Source organism: Erythrolamprus reginae, chromosome 2, assembly GCF_031021105.1.
Source record: "Erythrolamprus reginae isolate rEryReg1 chromosome 2, rEryReg1.hap1, whole genome shotgun sequence".
NCBI classification, from domain to species: Eukaryota; Metazoa; Chordata; class Lepidosauria; order Squamata; family Dipsadidae; genus Erythrolamprus; species Erythrolamprus reginae.
Window position 1 is genome coordinate 215171290 of NC_091951.1, and position 21704 is coordinate 215192993.

Consider the following 21704-nt stretch of genomic DNA (forward strand, 5'->3'; position numbering starts at 1 on the left):
GATTTGCACTTCCTAATTGGAAATTATATTATCAGGCAGATAGATATAGATACATGGGAGAAAGTTTGGACTTATAATTGGAAAATGACAAAATCAGTGTCCCTAAAAGAGAATCAAATTAAAATGTTTTATAGATGGCACCTCCCACCAAATAGGATCGCAAAAATGTTCCCCAAAACCTCCCCGATGTGTTGGAAATGTAAGAAAGAGATAGGATCTTATTACAACCAATGGTGGACATGTAGCAAAGCCAGAATGTATTGGAAGATGATAGAGAAAATAATGAAAGAAATAGTAAAGCAAGATGTAGAAATTACCCCGGAATTTTATTTATTAGGAATTACAAACCAGAGTTATAAAAAAGAAATTTTATATCTAATTATACATATTTTAACTGCGGCTAGGATTATATATGCGCAAAATTGGAAAGGGGAGAATATCCCCAAAGAAGAAGTCATCACAAAAATATTGGACTGCGCCGAGATGGATATGATGACAAGACGCTTAAATGATCAAGAAGACACGAAATTTTATGAAACGTGGAACAAAGTTTATATATGGATAAATAAGAAAAAAATAATAGAAAATTAAGATATAAATGTGTAATTGTTTTGGTAAGGATAAGATCTTTCTTAGGTTATAGTAGTGTTAGATAAATTAAGTTTTGTATAGAAACATAGCAGAATTAGTTTATATATTAAGAATGATTATGACAAGGATTTTTTTTAAATGAAAAGTTTTCTAATATGCAATTATATATTCAATTATGTATTCTTTTTTTTGTATTGAAATTTATACTTTCGAGATAAGCGGGGAATATACATCCCCACCCTTTTATGTTGAATGTACGTATGTCTGTCTATTTTATGAAAAATTAATAAAAAGATTGGGGGGGAAAATAATTTGTTTTCTATATCTTTTAATCACCACTCCACGTTTAGGCTGTAATACTGTGGGTATACAGTATCCCTTTCTCTGTCTTTTCCAACTCCTGTTTTGTCTTCCAGGAACATTCCATTGTTATATGGAATATGCTCATCTGAAAGGACAGACTGGTTCTGATGTCTCCTTGATAGAACTTGGATTCCAGACAGATTTTCGTGTCTATCTCCACCTGAAGCAAACCTGGTTAGCTTTCAGTGAGTTCCTGCCTAGTGACATGGCCTTTCCATTGAGCAGCCCTAGAAGCTATTTAAAAATTGGAGAAGATCTCTTCAAACCTCCAAATATATGAAAGTATATTCTGAATAGTTTTAAGAATTTTTCTAGTTTGTGTTTTTATTTTGCTCAGTAAAAGCTGTATAGGGCAGGAATTGTCATTTCCTTTTTTTATAATCCAGTGATCATCCTGTGCATTATGGAAGTTCTCATTATTCTACTGCTTATCTTCTTGCGCAAGAGAATCCTCATTGCCATTGCACTGATCAAGGAAGCTAGCAGGTGAGGCCAACTTGGACTCTTCTTGGAAATTTCATCCACAATCATTCCCTCACTTTTGTAGTTCTCAAGAATTGGCTTGCTATTTTTGTCAAACAAAAGAGAAAACTCTAAATTGAGAATAATTCTCTCTTTTTGCAAAGGAATAAATTGGTTGTTGATCTCAAATACTGTATAAAACATTCTTCTTATTCATTTCTTGCAAAAATGTTGGGGTGGGAAGGATTACAGATACATTGTATAGAAACTGTTAACTATCCTGGATATACCATAGATTAATTATGTATATACTGTATACTACATATGTATATAATATAAGTGAAACCAAGTCTCAATGTGGCCAAAGAACAAATTAGGCTTTATTGTGGCTGCCTGTAGTTAGGCACTGGAACAGAATCATGTGCTTTTTCTTTTTCCCCATTTCCCATCCTTGTTGCAGGGCTATTGGACACATCATGACATCACTTCTGTTTCCTCTGTGTACTTTCTTTCTGATGTGTGTCTGCATTGCTTATTGGGCTAGTACTGCTGTGTATCCTTCCTCAGTTTTTTTTTCCTGGGTGAAGGAGATGGGTAGCAATAACACCAAACAACCTAGTTCTCAGATGTTCAACTCAGGCAAGCAAAAGTGGCATTTTTATTACTATAATGAAGAGTTCCTTGACGGCTTCTAGTTTCTTGTCTACCTCTAATGAAGCTGTCTACAAGGTGATAAATGATACAGAATGCCAATATGCTGGAACAATTTGCAAACCAGAGGTAAGGAACTTAAAATAATTAACTAGTGAAAATATATTTAGCCAACTGTTTAGAAACCACAACAATACTGCTGAATTTGTGACAGTTCTTGCAAGGGCCATGGATGAGGCTCATTCCTTCCAGTCCTTGCTTTGAAGAGTCTGAGTCAAGCAGGTTTCCCTCCTATTCCAGAAAATGGGATAGCTCTATGTCTTGTTCATTATTTTAAATTATTTTTGAAAGGCAAAAGAAAAGGAACATTTTCTCGAGTTATATAAAGTACTGTATATACTTGAGTATAAGTCGAGTTTTTCAGCCCAAAAAATGGGTGACTGTGCGTGAGAGGGGAAAAGAGCCGGTGGCTGGCTCCTTTGCTTGCGCGCAAGAGGGGAAAAAAGCCGGTGAGGTGGGGTGGGGGTGGATTCTTGCTTCTTTCTTCTCGACCCCCCCCCCCACCTCACCGGCTTTTCTCCCCTCTAGCGCGGCGTTGGAGTTGTTGGCTGCCTCCTTTGCTTACAGGTTTTTTCCCCTCTCGCGCGCAAGAAAAGGAGCCAGCCAACAACTCCAAGGCCGCGCGAGAGGAGAAAAAAGCTGGTGAGGTGGGGGGGATGTCGAGAAGACAGAAGCAAGAATCCACCCCCACCTCACCAGCTTTTTTCCCCTCTAGCTCGGCGTTGGAGTTGTTGGCTGGCTCCTTTGCTTGGGCGCGAGAGGAAAAAAAAGCCGGTGGGGTGGGGATAGATTCTTGTTTCTATCTTCTCGACACCCCCCCACACCACCTCACCGGCTTTTTTCTCCTCTGCGCGGCGTTGGAGTTGTTGGCTGCCTCCTTTGCTTACAGGTTTTTTCCCCCTCTCACGCGCAAGAAAAGGAGCCAGCCAACAACTCCAACGCCGCACTAGAGGGGGGGAAAGCCGGTGAGGTGAGGTGGCGGGGTGATGAGAAGACAGAAGCAAGAATCCACCCCCACCCAACCTCACCGGCTTTTTTCTCCTCTCACGCGCAAGCAAGGGAGCCAGCTAACAACTCCAATGCTGTGCTAGAGGGGAAAAAAGCTGGTGAGGTGGTGTGTGTGTGTGGATTCTTGCTTCTGTTTTCTAGACACCTCCCCCCCCCACCTCACCGGCTTTTTCCTCTCTCGTGCGGCGTTGGAGTTGTTGGCTGGCTCCTTTTCTTGCACGCAAGAGGGGGAAAAACTGTAAGCAAAGGAGGCAGCCAACAACTCCAATGCCACGCTAGAGGGGGGGAAAGCCAGTGAGGTGAGGTGGGGGGGTGTCGAGAAGACAGAAGCAAGAATCCTCCCCCCCCACCTCACCGGCTTTTTTCTCCTCTCGCGCCCAAGCAAAGGAGCCAGCCAACAACTCCAATACCACGCTAGAGGTGGGGGTGATTCTTTCTTCTGTCTTCTCGACACCACCCCACCCCACCTCACTGGCTTTTCCCCCCTCTCCCTCTCGCGCGTCGTTGGAGTGGTTGGCTGTTAAACAAAATTACCATGCGCTCAGGTAATTTTGTTTAGACGCAGGAGAAAACGAGGGCTTTTAATTTCACTTTTCAATTTGCAGGGAAGAGAGCGACAGGAAAGGATGCGGTTTTCTTCTGCCAGTCAAGGACAAAGCGGGCGTTGAGGGCGGCGGGCGAGCAACTTGTCAGCAGCGAGAGAAACATTTCAGCGGGGAGAAAACCCCAAGCTGAGAGTGCCTTTTAAAATCACTCTCCTCTCAGCCTTGGCAAGGTGCCGAGAAGCGGGGTTTTCGGAGTGGGGAGGCAAAAACTCTTAGAATGTCACCGCTGAGGCATTTCTCGAAGGGGCGGGGGTCCCTAAACTTTCCTTTAACCCCGGCGGACACGAAGATGGGAGTGCGTGGTCCTTGCCAGCCACCCATCTGCGGGTGCTGTCCCTCGCCAAGGCAGAATTAAATTCAACAACCAAGATATTATATTTTTAAAAAACATACTTTTTTGACAGTTTGTTTGCCTTTTAAGACATCTGTCTGTCTGAGCCTAATGTCAACACTAAAAAGTTTTCCCTGGTGAAAAATCTTTTGCCAAATAAGCTATGGATCCCACTGAAGAAATTTTAGAGAATACTCAAAGTGATTCTTCATTTGCTTTGTAACCTTAAATAAAAAAACAATTACAGAAATTGACTCTGTAATTTCCCCGGGGAATGGAGAGGAGGGGGGGACAGACAGACAGGAAAGGAAGGAAGACAGACAGACAGACAAAGACCTATGACCACAATTGAGCTCAAAATTTGTTGTTAAACAAAAGCATTGTTAAGTGAGAATGACCACATTTTATTCAATCCATGACATTTCCTAGTTCTAACGGTGATGTGCAAGCTAGGGAAGTACCGGTACATCTGAAGACATGTGTAATGTTCTAGTTATGGTTAACTATGTGGCAGAAAGTGGACTCTGGGTTTGTTTTTTCTATTACAGTAAGTGAGGTTGAATGTACCATATGTAATTTTACAAGAGCTCTCTCTCTCTCTCTCTGTATATACACATACAGTTTATATAGTAGATAATGTACGGTATATTTTTGTGTGCCTATGTGTAATATTTATGTATACATGTGGCATATATACATAGAATTAAATAGTATATTTTGGATGTTCAGTAATAGTAAATATATAGGAAAATTGTATCTCTTTGAGGCAAGGAGAGGCCAAATATCCTAACCCTAACCCAAACCAGCAGGAGCAGGGGATTGAGGTAAGTAGCTAGGTACTTGCATTTTTTTTGCCTATACCTGCCTTGGGGGGGGGACATATACCTGTTTACCCACTTTTAAACTTACAGAGCTAGTTTACTGGCTTTCTTTGAAATAAATATTCTAAAACATTTAATCTACTGATGTCTCAATTGATGTAATTTTATTGGTTTCCATTTTTATAAGTTACCAGTAGCCGCTGCAATTTCCACCCTCAACTTATACTGGAGTCAATAAATTTCTCCAGTTTTTGTGGCAAAAGTAGGCGCCTCGACTTATAGTCGGAGCGACTTATACTCGAGTATATACGGTATTAATAATTGGCAGATTCTGGACATTCTAGAAACCAAATTCTGGAAATTCACAAGGCAAAATTTCTGTTCTGCGGTATTTTGGAAGCCTGCATATATACTTAGAGAAAAAAATAGAAAAGCAACATTATTTTCAAGTAAGATGTTTTAATAGAACTTTAAAAAATAACATTTTTCTTCTTTCTTTTAGACCTTCAATACTTCCAATGTCATCAAGCTATGCCCAGGAGCACGTTGTCTCTTTGCTTTCTATGGTGGTGAGACTGCCTACCACAAGTATCTCATCATCTTTCAGATTTTCAATATTTTCATGTTCTTTTGGCTGGCCAACTTTATCATTGCCCTGGGCCAAGTCACACTTGCTGGGGCTTTTGCATCATACTACTGGGCTTTTAAAAAACCTGATGATATGCCAGCGTTTCCCCTCTTCTCCTCTTTTGGCCAAGCACTCAGGTAAAGGGACTGAAGTGTAAAGCAGGAGTGGGGTTCCAATTTTGTTTACTGCCACTCTGTGGTCGTGGCTTGATAGTTATATGAGAGTGGGCATGGCTTCATGGTCAAGTGACTGGGTGGGAGTGATTTGGCAGTCATGTGACGGGGTGGGGGTTGCTGGATGGTCATCTGACTAGGTGGGCATCATGTAACTGGGAGACCTGGCATCTTAGGGTTAGTGTGCCTGGCCTCTCCTCACCTCAAAGGCCTCAACAAGATACAATTTCCCTGTCTATTTACTACTACATCCAAAATATACTATTTAATCTTAAGTATATGTCATATGTGTACATACATATTACACACAGGCACACAAAAAGATACATTATCTACTATATATACTGTGTATACACACACACACACATCTTCTAAAACTACACATTCAACCTCTCTTGCTTCATTTGGAAAAGTACACTCAGAGTCCACTTTCTGCCATTCATTCATTCATTCATTGGACTTTTATGCCACCCCTCTCCGTGAACTCGGGGCGGCTCACAACACATCAATAAGAAACAATATACAATTACATATCTAATCCAATTAATATAAATAGCTAATCTAAAAAAACCAATTCTAAAAAGACTAAAACATTAAAAATAATTCTTCCAGATTCAAACCACAGACATACCACAGATTCATTGGCCATTGGCTAGTGACCCCAAGCCTGGCGGCATAAATAGGTTTTCAGAGTCTTGCGAAAGCGAGGAGGGTAGGGGCAGTACCCTCTGGCAGGAGCTGATTCCAAAGGGCCAGGCCCCCCACCGAGAAGGCTCTTCCCCTAGGTCCCGCCAGGTGACATTGTTTAGTTGACAGGACCTGGAGAAAGCCGACTCTGTGAGACCTAACTGGGCGCTGGGATTCATGCGGCAGAAAGTGGTCCTATAAGTAATCTGGTCCGATGCCATGTAGGGCTTTATAGGTCATAACCAACATTTTGAATTGCAAACAAATTGGCAGCCAATCAGTCTGTGGAGTACTGAAGAAACGTGGGCATACCTTGGGAGGCCCATGATTGCTCGCGCTGCTGCATTTTGTACAATTTGTAGTTTCCAAATGCTCTTCAGAGGTATCCCCATGTATAGAGCATTGCAGTAGTCAAACCTCGAGGTGATAAGGTCATGAGTGACTGTGGGTAGATACTGCCTGTCCAGATAGGGCCGCAATTGGTGCACCAGGCGGACCTGGGCAAACGCCCCACTCGCCACAGCCAAAAGATGATGGTCCAATGTCAGCTGTGAATCGAGGAGGATGTCCAAGTTGCGGACTCTCTCTGAGGGGGTCAAAAGTCCCCCCCAGGTAATGGATGGACAGATGGAGGTGTCCTTAGGAGGCAGAACCCACAGCCACTCTGTCTTGTTGGGATTGAGTTTGAGCCTGTTAGCACCCATCCAGACCCTAACAGCCTCCAGATACTGGCACATCACTTCCACTGCTTCACTGAGTGGACACGGGTTGGAGATGTATAGCTGAGTATCATCAGCATACTGATGACAACTCACCCCGTTCCCTCAGATGATCTCACCCAGCGGTTTCATGTAGATATTAAAAAGCAGGGGGAGAGGACCGACCCCTGTGGAACTCCCTTAGGGAGATACTTAGGAGTCAACCTCTGACTCCCACTAACACCGACTGCGACCAACCGGAGAGGTAGGAGGAGAACCACCATAAATCGGTGCCTCCCACTCCCAAGCCCTCCAGTCGGCGCACAAGGATACCATGGTCGATGGTATCGAAAACCGCTGAGAAGTCAAGGAGCACCTGTCAGGCTGCTTTGCTCAGAATTTAGGACAAGGAAAACTCAGAGTCCATTTTGAACTTCAAAGGTGAACTTTACTAAATTAGAAGTGAACGCATCGAAAGAAAAGCAAAGTCAGAGGAAAAAGGCTTGATAGTTGCCCATATCAAAGTAACCACAATTATCCCCCTTGGCAAAACATCCAATCCCCATTGTCCATTTTCATCAGGTGGATGCATCTTCACAGCGTGTCATACTTTTGGAATGCACACCACTAACGTACCCCTTATCACCCCTTCTCAGGAGAAATGAAACTCTCTTGACCTTCACCAGAAGAAACGAAATGAAACTTACTTGGCTCCTCCAGCAGACTTTCTCCTCCCAAATCCCAACACCTACCCCCACCCCCCACCCCAATTGTCATGACAGCTGAAGTGCAGTTGAAGGATAAAAGACAGCGAGTCCTAGAAAAGAAGAGAAAGAAAAAGAGAAAACAAACAAAAATAATAAGGTTATGCATTACGGTTTATCGGGGTATTTTTTTCTAAAGTGATCAATTTCTTTCTGGGCATTCATGTGTTTCTCCTCTACCCATTCTGCATTAGATGGAGGGAAATATTTCCAAGATACTAGGTACTACAATTTCCCCCTTTGTTTTCCCGAGTCCAGAATTTCTTTGACTTCAAAATGTGTTCTCCTTCAATAAGTAGGAGATTTGGAGGGTCTACCAGGGCTGGCTGTAGCTCCGAAGTATGCTCGGGTTTCAGCAGGCTGACATGGAACAGGGGTGGATTCTCCACAAAGTTTTTGGCAATTCCAGTTTCATTGCCACTGGGTTGACCATTTGCACTATGGGGAAAGGGCCCACATACTTGGGTCCTAGGTTTTTAGACTTTTGAATGGTATGTAGAAACCTTGTCAATAAAAAGCTCTATCTCCTACTATGTAGTTTGCTGACTGGGTCCTCTTTTTCTCTGCTTGAGCCTTATGGGCTTGATGAGCCTCAGCGAGAGCCTTATGGGTTATCGGCCACTTCGACTTTACCTGAGTCACCCACTCTTTTAAGGTGGGGTGTTTTGGCCTATCTTGTGGTAATTCAGGAATAGGCACAAAGTCCTGACCATGGAGTCCTCAGAGTGGGGTGGCATAAAAGTCCAATTAATAAATAAATAAATTTGAATGGGGTGAACCCAATACTACTTTGGAACAAATTATTATAAGCCACTTTCGCAAAGGGTAGAAGTTCACTCCAGTTGTCCTGTTGATAATTTAAATAGCAGCAAAAGTACTTCTCTAATACCGAGTTGGCCCCCTCACACGCCCCATTGGTTTGTGGGTGATGGGTGGAGCTCAGTCTTTGGGCGCTGCCCACTAGGGCCAGGAACTCCTTCCAGAACCCCAAAGGGAATTGGACCCCTCAATCTGAGATAATCCATTCAAGCACCCCATGAAGTCTATACACATGTTGGATGAACAGTTTAGCTAGTGCTCTAGTGGAGGGGATCTTTGGGCAGGCCACGAAATGCACCTGTTTGGAAAAAAGGTCAGTAGCAACCCAAGTCACAGTATTTCCCCAACTCTCCAGCAGTTCCACAATGAAAGCCATAGATATTTATTTCCACGGTGCCCCAGGCTTCGCCACATTCTGTAACACAGTGTTTTTCAACCGGTGTGCCGCGGCACACTAGTGTGCCGCGAGACATGGTCAGGTGTGCCGCGAGGCGGTTTGCCCCCCCCACTATTGCCCCCCGCCACCGCCGCTATTGGCACCCTCCCACGGGAGGCCGGCAAAGGTTGCTTTGAAAGTCGGCCCCCTCGCGCCCATGGCTTCTCGTCGCTTCCCCAAAGCACCGTCGCTTCCCCGAAAGCGTGCTCCTCATCTCCCTGCCAGCCCGCGGGGGGGGCGGGGAGGCGCCGGCAGCAGAAGGGAAGGGAGCCGCGGCCGCCCCTGCCTCCCCACGGTGCCTCCGGCCCCCTCGGCCTTTCGGCGCTGCCCCCCGCCCACCCCCTCTCCTCCGCTGTCTCCTGCCTTTCGGCGTGGCTCCTCCCGCACCCGGAACGCAGGAGACAAAAAATGGCCCAACTCTCGTTCTCTCTCCGTTCTCAGCGGAGGCCAGCGAAGGTAATATTCAATGTCGGGAGCGCGCAGGCGGTTGCGCGCGCTCCCTACCCCCCTGCTAGCCGCTCGGAATATTCAAAATAAGAAAAACCTTCGCCGGTGAAGACTTTTCTTATTTTGAATATTCCGAGCGGCTAGCAGGGGGGTAGGGAGCACGCGCAACCGCCCGCGCGCTCCCGACATTGAATATCACCTTCGCTGGCCTCCGCTGAGAAGAACGAAGAGAGAACGAGAGTGAGTGACAGCAACAGACAGCAAGATAGAGAGAAAGTGAGAAAGAGAGAGAGAGAGAGAGAGAAAGGGGGGAGAGAAAGAAATAGCAAGAGAGAGAACAAGAGAGAGAAAGAGTGTGAGAAAGAAAACAAGAGAGAGAGAGAAAGCAAGAGAGAGAGAAAACAAGAGAGAAAGTGAGAAAAAGAGAGAAAGAGGGAGGGAGAGAGAAAGAGAGAGAGAGAAAGAACAAGAGAGAGAGAAAGAAAATAAGAGAGAACAAGAGAGAGAGAGAGAGAAAATAAGGGAAAAAGAGATAGCAAGAGAGAGAGAAAGCAAGAGAGACAGATAGGGAGAGGAAAGGAGAGAAATGAGAACAAAAAGGGGAGAAAAAAGGAGAAATGATTGAGGCAGAGAATGAGAGGAGAGAGAAACAAAAGAGTAGAGAGAGGGGTGATTATTGAAGCATATGGTAAAAAGCACCCAAATAATAAGAAATGCCCCCCAGCCCACACCTCTTTTTGAAAAGAATAAAAGAGAAAAAACCCCAGCCCTCAACTGGTTTTGGAAATGGTTCCAGTGTGTATACACACACACACATAAGGGGGGGAGAGAGACAGGGATGGAAAAAGAGGAGAAGTGAGAGGGAAAAGGAATGAGGGAAAAAGGGAGGAAGAGAGAGAAATGACAAACATGAGAGAGAAAAGGGGGAAAGACAGGAGAAGTACCCAGAAATGAGATATAAATTTGAGTAGGGATAATTGATGATTGACTGTATTTATAAGGGGATGTTACATGGGATTGTATATACGAGGGGGTTATGTATGTATGTATGTATGTATGTATGTATGTATGTATGTATGTATGTATGTATGTATGTATTTATTTATTTATTTATTTATTTATTTAATTTGTGTCATTTTGGTTGGTGGTGTGCCCCAGGATTTTGTAAATGTAAAAAATGTGCCGCAGCTCAAAAAAGGTTGAAAATCACTGCTGTAACAGACCCTGTGGCCGACCAGGGGGACTCTTGGCTGCAGCACACACAGGATAGCTGGCCACATAAGCTTTAATGTCCCTTTTCATAGAAGGCCACTAGAACTGCCTTCTCAGTAAATGCAAGGTTTTCACAAACCCAAAATGTCCTCCTGCCTTGGAGTCATGAGCTCTTTCCAATAGTGCTACCCTCAAGGAGGATGGGACATATAACCTAGACCCTATCCATGCTAATTCATCCCATAGTGTGCACTCTGTTGAATGGGTTAGGAACCACTCATCACTTTTCAGGGCTTTCCCTATGCTAGATTTTAAATCCTTCAGCAGCTCTGCCATTTGGGTTTTCTCTGCCCTCATCACCGCTGGGCGTGCCCACTGTTAGGTCGGAATGATCGACTGAATTACCTCTGACCGAGCACTGTTATATTGAGGTAATATCAACAGTGCATCAGCCATAAAATTCTTTCCCCCAGGGATGTATCACAGTGAAAAGTTGAAGCGGGCAAAGTATTGCGACCATCAGGCCTGCTTAGGTGAAAGCTTCCTGAGAGTTTTCAGTGTTCCAAGTTTTTGTGGTCAGTCCAAACCTCGAAAGGGTGTTTGGCCCCTTCTAAAAAGTGTCTCCAGGTTAATAGGGCACACTGCACTGCAAACGCTTCCATTTCCAATACTGCGCACTTCCGTTCAGTCTCAGTTTGTTTCCTGGAGGTGTATGCGTCTGGGGTGGAACCACCTAATCAGTTCCGCCTCCCTGCGGGGGGAGGATTGGAGCCTTAAAATCCAGCCGAAGCAGAAAATGATCTGATCATGACAAAGGCATATCTAAACCCCTTAATTTCAGATCATTGCTCAGCTGCTCTGAGAGGAATACCATATCGGGAGTGTGTCCTTCTTTGTGAGTTGGGTCCTGAACTACTTTGGTAAGGTCCATGGTTGCCATGGTGGCCCTAAACTCCTGCACCAACCCAGAGGATTTGATGAGCGATTGCAGATTGAAATCCCTCAAGACATTAAGTCTGGGGAATTCTACTGCCAGCCCGGCTACCTCCTTGAGTAGCGCAGGCAGGGCTGTTGACATGCAGCTGGAAGGCAGGTATGTGAGCAACAAGCCCACCTGTACCCCTAGGTCCAACTTCACAAAGAGGGACTCACAACCTGCTATCTCAGGAGCAGAGAGCCTGTGTAGGCTAGTGGTCTTCTTGGCTATAATAGCCACTCCTCCCCCCCCCCGCTTCCCTGAAGTCGCAGCTGGTGCCACACCTGAAACCTGGCTAGGCACATTTCAGAGAGAGGGACCCCTCCCTCTGGGCCCAGCCAGGTCTCAGTCACACATGCCAGGTCGGCCTCCTCATCCAGGAGTAAATCCTGGATTAGAGGAGCTTTATTTACAATCGACCTGGCGTTAAGCAGCAACAGCCTGAGCCCAGGATCCAGATTTTGCTTGTCACCAGCATCCCAGGCTGAGTTCATGGGGCTGGAACAAGGAATCGCTTTTAAGCAGTGAAACTCTTGTTCCACGGGAACGACCTACCCCATGTCTCCCACCACATCTGCCTCTCCCCAGCAAGCCCGGAATATTCTGGCCCTCTGCCACCCCAGAGATGGGTTCCCCCACTCCTTCTGCCTCCAGACCACCAGGCAAGCTAGCCCTTCCATTTATCTCACTCATCCCAAACATTCTCTCCATCCAAATCATATTCACTCATTCATCATTAAAATTATTCCCCTCTTAATTTAATTAAAAAACCAGAATTTATATTTAACCCGAAGAATAATACCCCATCAGAATCACACTCACTGACTATCATGATACATAGGCATAACCAGTCACATTCCACCCCCACTCCTGCCCCTACAATAAAATAACATTAATAATTTACAATAAATTAATTAAAAATAGCAATAAAACATAGAAATATTAAAACCCCTTACAATTAATTTAAAAGTATAAACAATATAAGACCCCCAATATAAAGCCGTGGGGTATCCCCTCCTTTCCAAAGAAGTTATATAACTATAACATTACACGTGCCTTCAGATGTTCTTCCCTAGCTTATACATAACTGTTAGAGTCAGGAACAAAGTTTCCCTTAAGGTGCGCAGGTGTATGCTGGCACAACCAGCATCAGCCTACCATGCAGGTTTTTTCAAGGCTGCGCAGGAGCCGGGCGCTATTTCTCCCACCTGACGGCTGCTTTCTCTTCTTGGCCAGGAAGGAAGAGGCTCAGGGAGCCCCTGCCCACCATCCCCGCCAAGAGAGAGAGAGAAACCAAGACAGAGAGTGGTCAGCAGATTCATCCATAGGAGGGGACGCGGAAGGCAGAGAGGAAGGCAGGCAGGCACGGGGCTGCGGGGACTTGCCGATCATCTGATCCCAGCCCAGAGCAGCGGCAGGATTCAAGGAAGGGAGGGAGGAAGGTCAACAGCCTTCCACCACCGCCTGCCACCTGCAGGAGACCCACCCATTGTGAAGGCCGGGCTGGGGTGGGGGTGGGGGAAAGCACCACGCCGTCCCCTGATCCGCCCAGCCCGGGCGTCAAAGAGAACATCCAGCTGGGTCAGCTAAGACGAGGCGGAGTGGCACCATCTGCATGTGTGTGGAGTGACATTGGGGGCGGGCCTCAACGTTTAAGTAGGGAAAGCTTACAAAAGCACGGATCGCTCCTCCTCAGCTCCCCTCTATGTAAGGTCGCCTTTCTTCCTCCTCCTCCTCCTCCTCCTCCTCCTCCTCCTCCTCCTCCCTTCTGCTGGATGGCGATTGAAAAGAGGGTGGCTGAGGGGGCTGGCCCCTCTCCAAAGAAAACAGCTCTTTGCCTGCCAGGGAGGTGGACTCTGTCACTGCCACTGCAGCCACACCCACTACCGGAAGAGAGCCTGCTTCTTCCCGCACCTCCCTCCGGGTCCTGCAGCTGCTGCTTCTGGATTACAATGAGAGAAAGAAAAAGGGAGAGGAAAGAGAGAGAAAAACAGAAATGAAAGTGAGAGAAATGAGAGCAAAAGGGGAGGAGAAACAAATGAGAGAAGGGAGGAGAGGGAGAAGTACACAGAAATGAGAGAGACCTGGGGGGAAATAATGAGATGGAAAAGAGAGAGAGAAGTGGAGAAAAAGAAAAAAGGGAAAAAGGGAGGGAAAGAGAAGTGAATAGGAAGGAAGGAGAAATGGAGAGAACAAGGAAGGAAGGAAGAAGAATGAAATTAATGGAGGGACAGAGGAAGGAAAGACTTTTGCGGGGGAGTGTAATTTTTTTCTCTCCACATACATTCAAACAATACAGTGTACCTTCTAATTTTCCATGAATAAAATGCAGTATCTATCTTAAGTTTTTTTTTCTAGTGCTGTCCTCCAGGTACATGCTTTTCTTTTAATTAAATTCCCTCCTTAATGTTCCTTCAAAAAGTACAACATCAGTTATATTTCTAACTTATTAACCATTATGCCAAAGTGCTTCCTTCTTTCTTTATACATTTTTAATAAACCAATAAAACCTTGAATAGGCAATGAGATGTTAACAAAAGAAAATTAAAAACAAACATAAACATATATGAATTTCAGACTTCTTTCCCCTCTGTAAATAGCACATTTACCTAATCCCAAATTTAAAAATTACAGTCAATTTGAGAAAAGAAAAAAAAGGAAAAAAATCTAAATATTCTCTATTTTCAATCAATTAAAAATAATTAACATCATTAATCTCCCCAACAATTCTAAATTCAATTCCATTTATGCATTAATCCAAATAAGTATCACCTACTACATATCTTATTATAATCAGTACTTCTAACTTTATTAAAACAGATTAGCAATTCCTAAATTCATATATCTAAATAGAAAAAATAATTAAAGCTAAAAAAGAGCAAACAAAACAATACTCCAAGTTTAGTCAACCCTTCTCAAACTCCAATTTCTTTAATCTGAGCAGAACTTTGAACCGAACCCTTTTCTTTTTTCTTTTTTTGTATCCCCTTTTAATCCCCTTTTTCATTTTATTCTTTCTATTCTTCCTTCTAGGAAGGAAGGACTTGGTTAGAAAAATAAAGGGGTTATTGGATCAAACTTTGGACACTTGACAACATAATTATGATGGTGGCAATGTCCCAGGGTTATGTGAACATCTTTTGGAATCTTCTGACAAGCAACTGCAGGGATTCACTTAACGACTGTGGCAAGAAAGATGTTAAAATGAGGCAGAACTCACTTAATAACCGTCTTACTCAGGAGATAGAAACGTTGGCCTCCATTGGGGTCAGAACAGAAGTCGAGGATTATCTGTCTGACCAATGCAAGTAAGCAGATCAGGAGTCCATTTTGAAGCTCCACAGAAAACATCTAGGGGAGAAGGCAGGTTGTCCTCAACTTACAACGGTTCATTTATTGACCGTTCAAAGTCGCAACGGCCCTGAAAATATTGGATAAAACATGGTGGAACTCACTTAACAATGCTCTTACTTAGGAACCAAAATTTTGAGTTCAATTGTGGTCATAAATCAAAAACTATCTCTGCCTTCCTCTGCATGGCTGCTTTGTCCTATTAAATTCCTTCTCCTTTCTGGCAATTTTCCTCTGTTAGAGGCACTAAAATAATCCAGACAATGCAGTATAAGGTTTTCTGCTGTAGCATGGGGTTGGACTAGATGACCTCTGAGATATCTTCCAGCTCTAAATTGCTATGCTGTTTCAAAGTGTCTTGTGAAACCATGTCTAGTGAAAGGGTTTGTGATGCTTCCTTCCTCTTCTTCCTTTTTCTTTCTCTTTCTTCTCTTCTCTCCTTTCCTTCCTTTCTCTTTTTTGTTTTCTTTCTCTACCTCTTTTTCTCTCTTTCTCTTTATCACTTTTTCTTTCTTATCTCTCCCTTCTCTCTCTCTCTCTCTCTTTCTTTCTCTTTCTTAATACCCTATATGAGCCATGCTGATTGATATAAGTGGATTTTATTCATAATCCTCATGTGATCTGTTACCTCCGCTATAACGAGACAAATGAAAATGTTTATTAAGATATAAGAGCCATGATGGTGCAATGGTTAAAATGCAGTAATGCAAGCTAACTCTGCCTGGTGCCAAGAGCTAGATCATGACTAGCTCAAGGTTGACTCAGACTTCCATCCTTCCGAGGTCGATAAAATGAGCGGGTTGTAAATGGTCATAAATCACTTTTTTCAATGCCAATGTGACTGAATGGTTATTATATGAACTGTTGTAAGTTGAGGACCACAAAGGATTTAGCAGTCTTGGATATCTTAATAATTGAATGATTAATATCATGGAAGTAATAAAAATAATGCAGGGGGCATTATTTGAAATAGTTGACTAACAGCATTCTTTTCCCTTTCTTCCCTCTTGCTTTCTTTACTCTTCCTCCCTTTTTTCTTTTTCTTTAGTCTAGGCTTAAGTGACAAGGCAATTATGTAACCAATGTAGTATTAATATATTAGTATATACCAATATATACCAGTATATACCAGTATATTAGTATATACCAATTAGTATATACCAGTATATTAGTATATACCAATATTAGTATATACCAATAAATTAAGTAATTGATATAAAATATATAAAGAAGGAAGCATGATAAACTGCTGAAATGTAAGCATAAAAAACTCAACTAATGTCATTTTTTTGGTTGAGATTTAGAGTTGCCAGATGTTTGACCATTCAGACACAAAATCGGGGTCTTTTTGGAGAGTAGCTGTGTTATCGGTGGTGTTGAAAAGTTTGACATCATCGGCGAAGAGAAAGCAGTTTCTTTTAATATGATTGCAAAGGTCATTTCTATAGAGTATGAAGAGTGTTGGTCCAAGTACGTTGCCTTGGAGTACATCACTGTTAACCGGAAAAAAATTAGATATGGCACTCCTTATTTTGACAACTTCTTGTCTGTTTGATAGGAATGCAGTTATCCAGTTATGGAGGGATCCTAAGATGCTGTAGGATTTGAGTTTTAGAAGTAGTTTGTCATGAACCACTGAGTCGAAGGCTTTACAGAAGTCAATGTAAATTGCATCTATTGATTTGCCCTGATCGAAATGTGTAAGTTCATATGTTTTTGCAGTGAAGAGGTTGCAGGTTGCAAGATAATTTTTTTCTGAAACCAAATTGTTCGACAAACTTGGCAGTAAGGCTACTCTATTTCAGTGGGATCTACTCCTAGTAGATACACAATCATGATTGCAGGCAGGCAGCTAGCTCCATTGTTTAATAAGCTGTAAGTAAAATTTCTACATTAACAAAATTTATATCTAAACAACAAAATATAGGAACAAAAAATCATAGCAATAGTCTGAGATACCCTTCTTTTCCCCTCCCCCCTGACTTTCTTTTGCTTTCAGAGTAGAAGGGAAAACCAAATAAAAACAGGAAGGAGGCAAGGGCAGAAAATAGGATAAGGGCATTTTGGGGCTGCTTTCTGGGACTGAAAAGTTGAGGAGATCCAAACGGGGGGGTTCTAACTTAGCTCACTGCCAATTTACTTCCTCAAGATGGCGACTGCATGCACAATGCAAGAAATTCAGCTTCTGCACATGCTCAAAAGAAAAATAAAATTAAAAAGAAATTAAATTTTAAAAAATAAAAAAGAAAGCCAAAAACAAGATAGTGACTGCATGCACCGTGCCAGAAACTCGGCTTCTGCACATGCTTAGAAGAAAATTTAAAAAATTTAAACATTAAATAAAAAATATTAAAAAGAAAGAAAGCTGAAAACAAGGTAATGACCACATACACAGTGCCAGAAACTCGGCTTCTGCACATGCTCAGAATTTTTTTTTTATAAAGATGGTGGTTCCCATGGACTGGCACCAACTGACGAAGTTTGGTGGTGTCATAGAAACATAGAAACATAGAAGACTGACGGCAGAAAAAGACCCCATGGTCCATCTAGTCTGCCCTTTTACTATTTCCTGTATTTTATCTTACAATGGATATATGTTTATCCCAGGCATGTTTAAATTCGGTTACTGTGGATTTACCAACCACGTCTGCTGGAAGTTTGTTCCAAGGATCTACTACTCTTTCAGTAAAATAATACTTTCTCATGTTGCCTTTGATCTTTCCCCCAACTAACTTCAGATTGTGTCCCCTTGTTCTTGTGTTCACTTTCCTGTTAAAAACACTTCCCTCCTGAACCCTATTTAACCCTTTAACATATTTAAATGTTTCGATCATGTCCCCCCTTTTCCTTCTGTCTTCCAGACTATACAGATTGAGTTCATTAAGTCTTTCCTGATACGTTTTATACTTCAGACCTTCCACCATTCTTGTAGCCCGTCTTTGGACCCGTTCAATTTTGTCAATATCTTTTTGTAGGTGAGGTCTCCAGAACTGAACACAGTACTCCAAATGTGGTCTCACCAGCGCTCTATATAAGGGGATCACAATCTCCCTCTTCCTGCTTGTTATACCTCTAGCTATGCAGCCAAGCATCCTACTTGCCTTTCCTACTGCCCGACCACACTGCTCACCCATTTTGAGACTATCAGAAATCACTACCCCTAAATCCTTCTCTTCTAAAGTTTTTGCTAACACAGAACTGCCAATGCAATACTCAGATTTAGGATTCCTTTTCCCCAAGTGCATTATTTTACATTTGGAAACATTAAACTGCAGTTTCCATTGCTTTGACCATTTATCTAGTAACGCTAAATCATTTACCATATTACAGACCCCTCCAGGAATATCAACCCTATTGCACACTTTAGAGTCATCGGCAAATAGGCAAACCTTCCCTACCAAACCTTCCCCTATGTCACTCACAAACATATTAAAAAGAATAGGACCCAGAACAGACCCTTGTGGCACACCGCTTGTAACCTCTCTCTGCTCAGAATACTCGCCATTAACAATAACTCTCTGATGTCTATGCTTCAGCCAGCTTGAAATCCACTGAACTATCCAGGGATTAAGTCCAATCTTCACTAATTTATCTATCAGCTCTTTATGTGGAACCGTATCAAAGGCTTTGCTGAAGTCCAGATAGGCAATATCCACGGCACCACCTTGATCCAACACCTTTGTGACATAGTCAAAGAACTCAATGAGATTAGTCTGACACGATTTGCCTTCAGTAAAGCCATGCTGATTTGGGTCCAATAAGTTATTGTTTTTTAGATGCTGATTTATCCTCTTTTTGAGTAGAGTCTCCATCATTTTAACTACAACTGATGTCAAGCTAACTGGCCTGTAGTTTCCAGCTTCTTCTCTACTGCCCTTCTTGTGGATAGGCACAACACTGGCCATTCTCCAATCCTCAGGAACATCTCCTGTTAACAGGGATTGGTTAAACAAATCAGTCAGGGGGGTAGCAATGACAGATCTGAGTTCTTTAAGAACTCTGGGATGGATGCCATCTGGACCCATTGCCTTATTTATCTTTAATCTTTCAAGTTCTTCTAAGACATCGGCTTCTAAGATCACTGGAGCTGAATCCGTACAGCTGGAAGCAATGCTATATCCCTCTATAGTATTATTTTGTAAGGTGTCCTTTGAGAAAACTGAACAGAAGTAGCTATTGAAATGGTCAGCGATCTCCTTATTCCCATTAATGCATGTATTATTCCTGGTACTAAGCTTTGTGATGCTGCAGTTTTTCTTCTTCCTATCACTAATATATCTGAAGAAGGTTTTATCCCCCTTCTTTACAGATTTTGCTATTTCTTCCTCTTTTGAGGCTTTAGCAGCATATATTATCTGTTTTGCCTCCTTCTGTCTCATTTTATACACCTCTCTATCAGCTATATTTCCAGACTCTTTATACCTCCTAAAGGCAGCCTTTTTTTCATTGACTATAGCCCTTACATCATTGCTAAACCATAGCGGTTTCTTCTTCCTTTTACCTTTAGTTACTTGCATTACATAAAGTCTTGTGGCTTTTAAGATGGCCTTTTTTAATACAGTCCACTGGGTGCTCGCTCCTGCCATTTTATCCCTCCCCTTTAATTCATTATTTAAATATTCCCCCATTGCATTAAAATTTGTTTTTCTGAAATCCAATACTTTGGTTGCAGTATAGGATTGCTCACAATCAGTTTTTACATCAAACCACAAACATAGATGGTCGCTGCAACCTAAATTTTCTCCCACCTTGACCTCTGAAACCCGATTCCCATTTGTAAAAACTAAATCTAGAATATTCTCCCCTCTAGTTGGTGTCTTAACTAGCTGTGCCATAGCTGCTCCTGTAAAGGCCTCTACTATATTCTTACTTTTGCATGTAAGGGCACTGGGGATATTCCAGTCAACATCAGGCATGTTGAAATCACCCATAACCACAATATCTCCCTTTACTGCCATTAGGGTAATCTCATCCACCATCTTGTTGTCATGTTCCTCAGATTGCCCTGGAGGCCTATAGATCACCCCAATTCTAATGACAGAACCGTCTTTATTTTGCATGCAAATCCAGAGGGTCTCCAGATCTTTACATGTATTTTGAATTAGTATTGTTTTTAGACTTTCTTTAACATAAATGGCTACTCCACCTCCCCTTCTCTCTATTCTATCCTTCCTATACAGTGTATATCCTGGTATGGATATTTCCCATTCATTGGAATCCTTAAACCATGTCTCAGTTATGGCAACCAGATCCAAATTATCTCTAGATATTATGGCCATTAACTCACAGAGCTTGTTGCTCAAGCTTCGAGCATTCGTGCACATTACCCGAAGAACATTATTTTCATTATTAGTTTGCCCCTTATCATCAACAACTACATCTATTTTATTTTCAGCTCCCTTTTCATAAGCTTCCAGAAACTGATGTATCCTCATTGGTCGGGGACAGAAATCCTCCACATCTGGTACATCTCTGTCCCCTTTACCTAGTTTAAATGCCTGTCCAAAAAAGCTCTGAATTCCTCACCGAGCACCTGGGTACCTCTGTATGATGGATGCAAACCATCCCTCTTAAACAACTCCCTATTAGACCATCTACTGACATCATGACTTACATAACCAAAACCTTCAGCTTTACACCACTGCCTTAACCACACATTAAACTCTCTGATACAACTTGTTTTACCTTCCTGGCCACAAACCGGTAACACCTCTGAGAAAGTCACTGAATCAGTTATTTTACCCAGCTCCACACTTAGACTTTGAAAATCTCTTTTTACTACATTAACATTTCTCTGGGACAGATCATTTGTGCCAAGATGCACCACCACATCAACTTCATTACCTTTACTCACAGCCCTGACAATGTTTGTAATCCGCCTGCTGTCCCTGTGGGCAGTGGCTCCTGGAAGACACCTCATCACCTTCACCACATCCTTCCTCTGTCCCAAATGAACACCTCTGACAATCGAGTCACCCACAAGAACATGTGTCCTCTCTTTATTTCTACTAACTGGACTTGGTTTGGTGACACTATGTTCGTCATTTACAACAACTTCTCCTTTGAACATCCCCTCATTCTCCGCCTGAGGGGCCTTGCTAATATCTACAACATCCTTACTATTTAAATCCGCAAGAACATTATAGGAGTTGGATACAGAGAGACCAAAATTGTTATGTTTTTGTTCAACTGCACGTAATCTTCCTGAACCAACAGTTGTCCAAACAGCCCTCCTCCTCGGGGGGCGCTGTGGAAGTGGAGGCTGCACACATGGCTGCATTACAGAACGTGGCTGGGACAATCTTTCCACTTCTGCCTGCAAGCTACAAACTAAGGACTGCAATCTAGAGATCTCGCCATCTAACCTAGATGTCCTAATGCAAAGAGGGCAGTACCCCAAGTTCCACAAGGTACTACGGAACACAACAGCCAAACAAGTGTTACACTGTACCAAGCCAATCATCTTAAGAATGTATTGAAATACAGGTACTTAGCAAGAAAATGAACCCCTATTGCTACCAAACTTTGCTGATTTTGGTTTATAGTTATATACGCGCGCGGGCCACTATTTTCCTCTCCTCTTCCTCTGTGTTCTGAAAGTGCAGTTTAAAATGGCTTTTC

The 21704-nt window shown here is 42.8% G+C and overlaps 1 protein-coding gene across 5 annotated transcripts in view; it reads left to right on the forward strand.

The window, feature by feature from the left end:
* The window catches only part of SLC44A2 (solute carrier family 44 member 2 (CTL2 blood group)), a 237509-nt gene that overhangs the window by 175976 nt on the left and 39829 nt on the right, over window positions 1-21704 (forward strand). For all 5 annotated transcript variants that reach the window (XM_070741789.1, XM_070741790.1, XM_070741793.1 and 2 more), the window contains 5 exons: window positions 1008-1139; window positions 1341-1440; window positions 1877-1969; window positions 2112-2196; window positions 5395-5657. In XM_070741789.1, the coding sequence (XP_070597890.1) occupies window positions 1008-1139; window positions 1341-1440; window positions 1877-1969; window positions 2112-2196; window positions 5395-5657 (673 nt within the window). The remainder of the gene's footprint in view (window positions 1-1007; window positions 1140-1340; window positions 1441-1876; window positions 1970-2111; window positions 2197-5394; window positions 5658-21704) is intronic.